This window comes from Myiozetetes cayanensis, unplaced genomic scaffold, assembly GCF_022539395.1.
Source record: "Myiozetetes cayanensis isolate MyiCay16 unplaced genomic scaffold, myiCay2020 scf1, whole genome shotgun sequence".
In the NCBI taxonomy this organism is placed as follows: domain Eukaryota; kingdom Metazoa; phylum Chordata; class Aves; order Passeriformes; family Tyrannidae; genus Myiozetetes; species Myiozetetes cayanensis.
This window is the reverse complement of record NW_026086604.1, coordinates 134116092-134125419: the sequence shown is the minus strand read 5'-3', so window position 1 is coordinate 134125419 and position 9328 is coordinate 134116092. Positions and strand designations below refer to the sequence as shown.

The 9328-nt window shown below is 38.9% G+C and overlaps 1 protein-coding gene across 1 annotated transcript in view; it reads left to right on the top strand.

Annotated features, from left to right (window-relative positions):
* The first annotated feature begins 9258 nt into the window (after window positions 1-9258).
* Window positions 9259-9328, top strand: part of PRTFDC1 (phosphoribosyl transferase domain containing 1) — a 70897-nt gene continuing 70827 nt past the window's right edge. Inside the window, exon 1 of the mRNA XM_050320746.1 lies at window positions 9259-9322. Coding sequence (XP_050176703.1) covers window positions 9278-9322 — 45 coding nt within the window. The 5' untranslated portion in view covers window positions 9259-9277. The remainder of the gene's footprint in view (window positions 9323-9328) is intronic.

The following is a 9328-nucleotide window of genomic DNA, read 5'->3' as shown; positions in this document are numbered from 1 at the left end:
CTTTGAGTGTAAATCATGAATTTGTTATTCTTTGTAATTTTTACTAGCTGCTAAGATTTCTATAAACATAGTACAAAAAACATATGAAGCCCTGTTTCATATGTTTGGAGCACATCTTTCCTTGCATAGCCAAAACAACAGGAAATAATTGGCTGCTGAAGACAGCTTGGTAAATATAACTTCAGGATGGGATGGCTTCTGGACTACATATTAAAGAGCTGTTGTGCTTTACTTAAAAGCTTGAGTGATTGTATTTCTAAGCAGCTTGGCTTCTGCAGAACATTTTTTGTACTCATTTTATGTTACCAAAACCAATTTCTAATGTGGAAGCCTGTAATAACATAGACTTCACACAATACAGATACCACATGTAGCTTGCTGTGTGTTTTTACGAGTAAATAATTCTGTAATACTGTAGTAAATCTAAAACTAAATTAGAAAAATGTGCTTTTATTGAAATTATGTGTGTACTGCTAGAAGGAAAGCAATATACTAGCATCTGAGTCAAGGCTTAGGCAGAAATTATATCAGCACACTCTATTGCAGTTGTTTGCATAGAAGGAAAAAATGTTTTTCTTTCCTACTGTTTAGTCTTTTCTTCATAGAATTACAAGTATTATTTGGGTTAGAAAAGACCTTTTTTAGCCTTTCAGAATACAGCCTTTTCTATGGTATCAATCACTACCACCAGCAGCCGTTGTGACATCATAGTATCTGACATCAGCAGAGGATGAAGTAAAAAGTCTGAAATTAACTATGAAGAGCCAAATTTTCCTGTACATTAAGTTCCTTTCCTAAATTTGTGAGGGAATGGCTTTGAAGACTTCACAGTGATTCTAGACTTTATTTCTTGTGCATCTTATACTTGTCTATGACGTGCACTAGGAACGTGTGGGTGAGCAGGAATGTGTATTTTTTTCTCTGTAGCTTATTGGTAAGCAATTATGTTCATTTTCAAAGGATATAAGCTGGAAGAAAGCTGCAGATTTGTAAAATATGGATTTCATTTACTTTTTACTCTAATGACTTGCATTGTATATTTTAATAAAACCACACCAATTATTAGCACTTAATAACATGTCACATTATCTCCTAGTGAAGATGCTGTTCTTAAGAAATGCTATATAATCAAACAAAGCTATTTCACAGGATTTGACTCCAAACCAGAATGCATTCCCATTGCCTCCTTCTCAGCTTTTAGTTACTCGTAGACTATTTGGCTGAATTATGTTAGAATCTGGATTTGGTTCTTCCATTTATCATCAGTGCTGACTTTATGGAAATGCAAAGTAGGTGGTGTCCTATCCCAAAATTTGGGGCAAACAGCTACGCCAACACTTGGAAACAATCATCATTCACCAACAATGATGATATTAATATATTATTGGGAAGTTAGGAAGTGGATGGGAAGAGATGCAAAAACTGTTCCTGCTTAACAGGAGAGGGAGAGACTAAAGCCAGTGTCCTTCTGTAGCTGAGTGGGCTGTTACCAGTGTCTTTCAACAGTACTGTGGGGGTTTTTTTCATAAGCCTCATGTAGTTCTTTGCAGGTAGCTCTGCTGCACATGGGATGTTCCCCTCTTGAGACGTGAATAGCTTCTGTCACCCAGGGGAGAGGCTATAACTCCTTTTGGTGTGTATTCCATACGACCTTCCAACACTTCTGATTACAAAGATATATTATAATGAAAACCATTGAAAATACACTCAGAAGGACGACATGCTTACCCTCTAGCTCTCTCCGGGAAGTATGACAAAATAAATTTACAGAATCCAAATAATGTAACTCTGTATTTATATGTTAAGGAAATGCCAGTAACTGAAAGTGTAATGTTTGTGAATCAACTAGTATATATCATTGGTGTAACAAAATTAAGAAGGTGAATAAACTCAATTGTTCTGATAGAATTGTTCCTTCATAAAAGCTATTAAATATTAACAGAAACAAGTCTGTCCACAGGCTCAGAAGTAGTATTATGAGTTGGAACATTCTCTAAATTCAGTAGTCAATTACTGATAATCAGTGAAGTAATGAGAAGAAATGCTTCTAGTACTTCATTATTATCAAACTGATAATTTCAAATTGTCTGTATTAGATTGGATAACCATCAAAAAACACATGCAAAACAGGGCATGAATGCTCTATTGGTCAGTGAGAGTTACGTTGCCACAAACTGAAAATATTTCCTGTTGGAAGTTGTGCATGACAAAACTGTGTATCTAATTTCTGAAAATAGAAACATGAAATTATGATAAATATCTCACTGGCTGTTCTTGAGAATGGAACTATTTATATTCAGGAAGGAAGGGATCAGATATGGCATCATCACAAACAGAGGGAGTTCCTGATTGTATGGCTTCGATAGAGCTGCCTCAAGCAAGCGTCAGCTCTGGCAGGAGCATATGGGCTCCATGTGGCTGGTCTCGAGGCATGGTGGCTTCTTAGGCTCTGCATGCATTCCTGGGAACTAAGTCTGGGATAGTTCCTCAAAATCTTCCTTTCAGAGGGATAACCTCATTCCCCTCGTAAAACAGAAAGGGCAAAATTCTGTGGGAAAAAAATAATACGGGAGAAATTCCTCATTGAATTCATTTTCCTTAGTCTCTGTGGGTGGGTTTTATCATAGGAGGGCACGTTCTGGCCTTCTGTACAATGTACAAAATGGGTACCAGAAACTGCTGCTGTGATTTCTTTGCCACAAAGCTAAAAATCTAGGCCTTTCACTGGCCTACATTTTAGGGAAAACTTCATATCTAACAATTTCAGCCCTAATGAAAGTAGGCATCTTTCAGATAAGAAAATTTCACATAAATGCTGATTAATGGGAGTCCTAGGTAAATGCTAGCCTTAGTAAACACTTTCATCCTGGGCTTTAGGATGCTTATAATATTAATAATATAATTACAGGAGATACAGGTGGCAAACCCTGTTATTAAGGTTGTCTGACACTTCCCATAGTCGAGGAAGGCAGCTGCTGAGCCCCGCAGCTGATCGGCGTCGTTCCACCCCAGTAACTAGAGGTGTGTTGAGCCTGACCAAGCTAAGGAGGAGCAGCCATTTCTGCCATGGAGAGACATCCCAGATGGTGATGGATACTTGACCACTGAATGCCTACAATTTTTTTTTCCACTCAGTCTTCCTCCAGCTCCTTTTTGTCATGCAAAGTTATGTAAATAAAATGTGAGTAAATTCAGCGGTTTTACCCTCCAGGCTAAGCAGTGGCATTATGGTATAAATGCAAGGTGAGTTGTTTCTTGTGTTTTCTTGTTTACTGTTTAAAGGGTGCTGATGTACATGTGACTGGCATTTCACTAAGTTATGAAAAACATAATTTTTTTCTAGACTGTACCTCCAACAAATGTTTGTAGACAAGCAGACATAGCCAAATAGCAGGCTATGTGCACGTCAGCTGGACTTGTTGATGCTGCTACGAGAATGAACTTCTGTTCAGTCACCGTACTAGCCTGTGGTGTTAATTCATTATTCCATGCTTGCCTCCACATTGACTCCACAGCATGGAGAAATTCACACAAACATGCAAAGACTGGAATAATTTAATCTTCAAATCTTTCCTCAAATGTCCTTTGCAATGGTTCCCACCAAAAATTTAACAACAGCTAAACTGCTGGTGAGCTGAGATTAGGGTTTCTCTCACTGACCTGTGCAGTTTCCTGCACTGTAGCCCTTTGTTTCTTGTCTTAGGCTTAGATTGTAAGTTGTCTGTCGTGTGGATCATCTCTTTCTCTCTTTGCTTTGTGTCTGATGCAATAACATTTTTGTCTGTAAGTAGACCTCCTGTGTGCTTATAATAATAGTGGTAATAAATATGGTCATCTGGGGATGAATTAAGACTATGAAACAAAGGGAACAGATTCAAGTTGTTTACTAAAAGGACCTGTTTTCCAAGAACCCTCATCTCATTTGTTTCAGCAACTGGAAAGTAGGAGCTGAAGGAAGAGAAATGAGATTTAAAGCACTTAACTTATTCCCTGGAGCAATATGATTTATTCATGTCATAGAATGTTTTTGAAATGCAATGGTAAATGACATACCTGGCTTTTTCACTGGTAACCATTAATGCTGCATTTCTCATTTTTGGGGTTCCTGACTTCTGCAATTTGAGCCCATCTGTTTTAAATACAGGATATGTGTGCCTAAAATTAGAAGTATGCTTTGAGCCGAGACAGCACTGTGTGGTAGTTTGAATGCTGTTGATTAGTCAAAATTATTGAAATTAATGTTTAAATTACTCTTGATAGGTGAAATCCCCCGTATGGAAATTCAGGTGACTCAATTCTTTAATTCCCAGAGCTGCTGTGAAGGTGGACAAGTACATCTAGAACTGTTTCCATATTGCTTTGAGGTCCATATTAAAGCTGAGGAAGCAACGTGGTAATTCTCTCTTTGAAGGAAGAAACTCCAGTAGCGTTCAGTGTGTGGCCCCAAGCACTGCACAGGGGAGGAACAACCACATATTGCTGTTTGCTCAGGAGGAATGATTTGTCTTTTACACAAACAATAAAATTAGCAAATGTTCTAAATCCAGCATTCCAGCACCCTCAGGGAGCAGGCCATTCTGTGCAGCAACAGAGCTGCTGCCTGGCCAGCCGTGAACATTCACTGTCCTTCCTACAGTACAGGAGAACTTGTGGGACCCGACTCTGTTTTTGTGACTGCGCTGTTTACTCTAGGCAAGCTGTGAAGGATACAAAATTACATCAAAGATGACTGAACTATTCTGGGAAAAAAGCCCTTAAAATGTTACTTGTTTAGTTGTTTAGGACACTCAGAATTCTTTTGTTTGGCAGACTTTCCCAAATTTGCTTTAATTACTAAAAACAGAAAAAAGAGGGATGAAGCCAAGTGAACAACCTCCTTCAAAAAGAAAACAATCTCTAACAGTTAAATTTGTTACGCTGGGTGTGACTCTATATAGTTAAAATTCCCTGACTAGTTTTCATGATCATGCATGATGAACTTGTTGTAGGATATGATGTGAGCAGCATTCCTTGAAAATAATGCTTTATTATTCAAATGTCAATATCTGTAAATAGCTAGCTAGGGGAGATATTTCCATAATATTATGAGGAATATAAGGTTTATTCTAGTATTAAAGGACAGGAGGAAATTTCTGTTTGCATTTCTTTCAGCTATAAAGAACTCTATATTAATAATATGAACCTGAAAAGCAGGAAGAGTATCTTCAGGAGACAGGAAATTGCAAAGTGAAGCTCTCGCTGCTCTAGTTTGGCACAGTGAGATTAATAACAAACAAAAATGTAGTTTTGTATTAAAGATGTTTATCATAGACTAAATAAGTCAAAGCTCAGAGTTCTGTCAAGCAGTGCCTAACAGTGACTTAAAGGGCATAAAAATTTTAAAAACAGACTGACATCTTGAATGGCAGCTTTTAGCCATTTTCTTAGTATTGAAGTTGCCACAGTTAATTCTCAAAGCCTAAGTCAGTCTCATAGACTCAGTGCAGGTTAACTGTGACAGCTAAAAGCTCCAAGCTTCCCTTGTGGATCTCAGATGCTGCAACTGTTTCAAAGCTGAATTTTCCAGTTCCTCTGAAAGGGATGCAATCCTGCTGAAACTGAAGGTGGACAGGAGCCAGATTCCAGCCTGCAGTGCCACTCTGTCACCTGTTGCAGTACAGCAGTCACAAAGAACAAGTATAGCATCTATCCTGCTGCACATCATAGGATGCTACCTAGCCCTGCTAATGGGGACAGCTTTTCCTACAGCCTCCCTCTGTTTCTGAATGCAGGGAAATGTTTTGAAATAGTTCTTCATGTTCTCCCAGATGTCTGTAACAATGTCTGCCAAATATGTTCTGCTGAATTCAGGGTCTCCAGCAGCCACCCTATGGACTGGTTAACTAACTCAGGTAATGCATAAGAACTCAAAATTCTGGAATATATTAAAAATTGACATGAAAACAATTTAGAATTCTTTCAACGTGCCTTAAAAGTACTGTATATGCTAGACTTTTGTTTTTGATAATCTCTTCAGTGACGATTTTATCAAAAAAAGTCTTTCTCTGCCACAACTGGGGGGAGGAGTTGTTGTCACTTACCTTGTAACCACTAAGAAATGCAGGTTTATGCTTGATAAGATTGTTTACAGTTCTGCTGTTCACATAACAGCTGCAGCAACAGGCAGAACCAGAATGAGAGCTCTTACTTCATCCCCTAATTGGCAAGCTTCTACCTCTTGAAGCCAATTGGTAAGCCATACCTCTTGAAATATTCTGGATTTTCATGCTTTTCTTGTCTAGTTTTGGTGTTTACATATTAAACTGAGTTGTCAAATGTTTGTTATAGCTCTTTGGGAGGAGAATACATAATGAAGTTGCAAAGGTTGCTTACAGGTAACTCCATGAAAATGTTTTTCTTGATATTGTTTTCTTGATATATTCCTGCCCATGACCTTCTATTTTCAGTATTTCTTTACATCAGAGTTGTGAAAGGGTGGACATGTCCTAATTTTATCAGTAACAAGCTAAGAAAGGAACATATGTGTAATTGAAATTGTAAAGTTTATTCTGTAAAGGCCTAAGATATAAACACATTCACAAGGGATTTGCATATAAGGCTTAATTCTGCTCTGCCTCTCTGTGTGTTGCTTCTTCCATCTGCTCCTTTATGTCTTTTGGCTATGTGTCCAGACCTACTTGTTAGTACTATCTACCCTTATTTTCTTTGTTCTTTCACCCTTTGATCATTTCCCATGGTTGTATGTCTAGAAATGTTTATTCTTTTCCTCCTATTTTTAGTTTATAAACAAACAGCTAAACAAAGATAATAAGAGTATTCTTCAGAATCTTCACAGGTTTTTTCACAGTTAAGGCCCTAATAACACGTTTTCAGTAATCATATTTTGGCCATAATTAAAAAAAGTTTTGAAAATCTACTGTAAATTCATTCATTCTACAACAGTTCATACTGTAAAAAACCCACTGTAAACATTCAGTAAGTACACATATCTCCATAGCAAAATCTTTAGCAGCTTCATTTCTGTCATGCCCAAAGAACCTCATTAATTCTAGTTTCTATTAATTCTCTGAGTTCACAGATCCGTAAATTTGTCTCATTTGTAGAAAAGATTAAAAAAATTACTACATTTTATGCTAATGAAAAAACCTTACATGGAGAAGAGTAGCTATGTGGATTGGGCAGGTGGCTGCTGATAGCAGCACTGCCCTTCAGATGGTACTCCAGCTAAATTTATCTATTTTTTATTTACTTACTATTATTTACTGTTATTAGCAAGACACAACACTTCATTATACTTCTTAAGCAAGCCCTATAGAATTGCTGGAAGAGAAGAATACCAAAATGAAGACTTTACAAAATGCAGTCATTCAACCTTGATGGGAAGAACAAACATTTCCTGCTTAAGTTTTTCAGCACAATGACAGAGGAATTTTTTTTTACTGTCTTGTTCATGTTGACGTTTTTCGAATCATTAAACTTCTGTCTGTAATGCAGTGAGAGTAATCTCTTGTACTGCAGTGGTCTGATAAAGAATATTTTAAAAATACAGAAAACTCTGTAATAGAAACCCAAATAGTCCAAAAGGTAAAAGAAACCAGTACTCAAACAGCAGTGGCTAGAATTGATCTGTGGTTCTAGCTGTAATCCAAATAGCTTCAGATCTACAGAGCCCAGTTCTGTGTTGTTAATGAAACAGAGTTTTATCAGTAACATGGTGGTAAGTGAGTCAGACTGCATTACCTTTGGGCAAACGTGGGCTTCAGGAGGGGTTCTTGACCACCTCCAAGCAAGAAGAATCTTCAAATATTGAAAAGTGATTGTGGGTACAAATCAAGAGCATCTAATTCCAAAGTTCAGATGAAACATTAAACTTTCTCAATAATTGTATGACATGTTGATGAGTAATTGAAAAGCAAATCTATTTAGGGACTTTGTCCATTATGAAAATTTCCTATGTATTTTACAAAAATATATTTTTTTTACTTCACATACATTTGTACAAGTCTGTATATGCTGTTCGAATTCACTCCTTTTTATTGTTTATTTTAAGGCACTGTGAATAGGAACTATTTTTTTCCAGCACACCTCGATCTTCTTACACAGGCACCACTTACGAGGCAAATGTATCCTGAAGGGGCTCCCTGTCACTTTGTAAACCTGGTCTTCTGTTCTTTCAGGCACATTGTCTACTGTAGCAATAGTTCTTCCAAGAACAGTTCCTTAATCCATCAAAAGCAAACAGACTTGGCTTCATATAAGAAAGGACTGATCACAAGATAATCTTCAATTGCTTTAGTACTTGGCCAGATATTAATTAGTGATTAATTTATAGAAGCCTTCTTAATACTAGATTCCTAAGTTATTAATTGCCCTATCAGTTCTAATGCAAGTGCACTGAAAGGATTCACTTTAAAAGCAGTTCATCTTGGACACAAAAATCCAGGGGTAGATATCCCTGGATTCATCTGAGACCTAGAAGTGTCAGTGATCACATTGTAGAAAAGTAATGTACCAAATGGAAATGTCTTCCTACTTGGTTGGTAAGAGTCCCTCAGGTACCCCTAGGCATATTTCATTATGCCCAAGTCTCTCTTAAAAGCAAATTTTATGCTTCCTTTAATAATTTCTATTATAGGAATGGCAGAACTCTTGCTGTATATTTGACAGAAGAAGCAAGAAAGAAGCAAGAAGAAAGCAACAAGCTCCTTCTCATTTGTGAGGCTGTGAAAGCAAAATATTAATAATAACTTCAGCAGCACTGGAAGGGGGGTGGCAGAAGGCTGTGTTGTTCCTGGTTCCTGCTCTGTTTTCCTCCTACTCCACAGACAGCGCGGGCATCGCAGGGTGGGCTGGAGGCGCTGGGAAGACACAGCCTGCTCCGGCACACAGCGGTGGGGAAGGAGCAGCACCTCACAGCACAGCGAGGATGGACAGCACGAGTACCGAACTGCCGGAAATCTGCTTTCCGGCATCCCATTTTCCCTCCCCTAGAGTGTAATCAAAATCCTGTTAAAAGGGCGGTTTAAGCCACACCAGCTTAATCGCACCCACTTATCCAGCCCAGGCCCCTTATGCAGCCCTGCCCAAACCGCTCCACCTTACTGCCCCTTCCTTCACCTGTACGTGCTCCCGTCCCTGACCCTGCTCCTGTCCCCGATCCCGCTCCCGTCCCTGACCCCGCTCCCGTCCCCGATCCCCCTGTCATCCCCGCTCCCGCTCCCGTCCCCGCTCCCGCGGCCCCGCCCCGCAGCCCCTCAGGCGGGCGGCGCGCACGAAGATGGCGGGGCCGGGCGGCAGCGGCGCTGGAGGCCGCGGCGTTGTGGTAAAT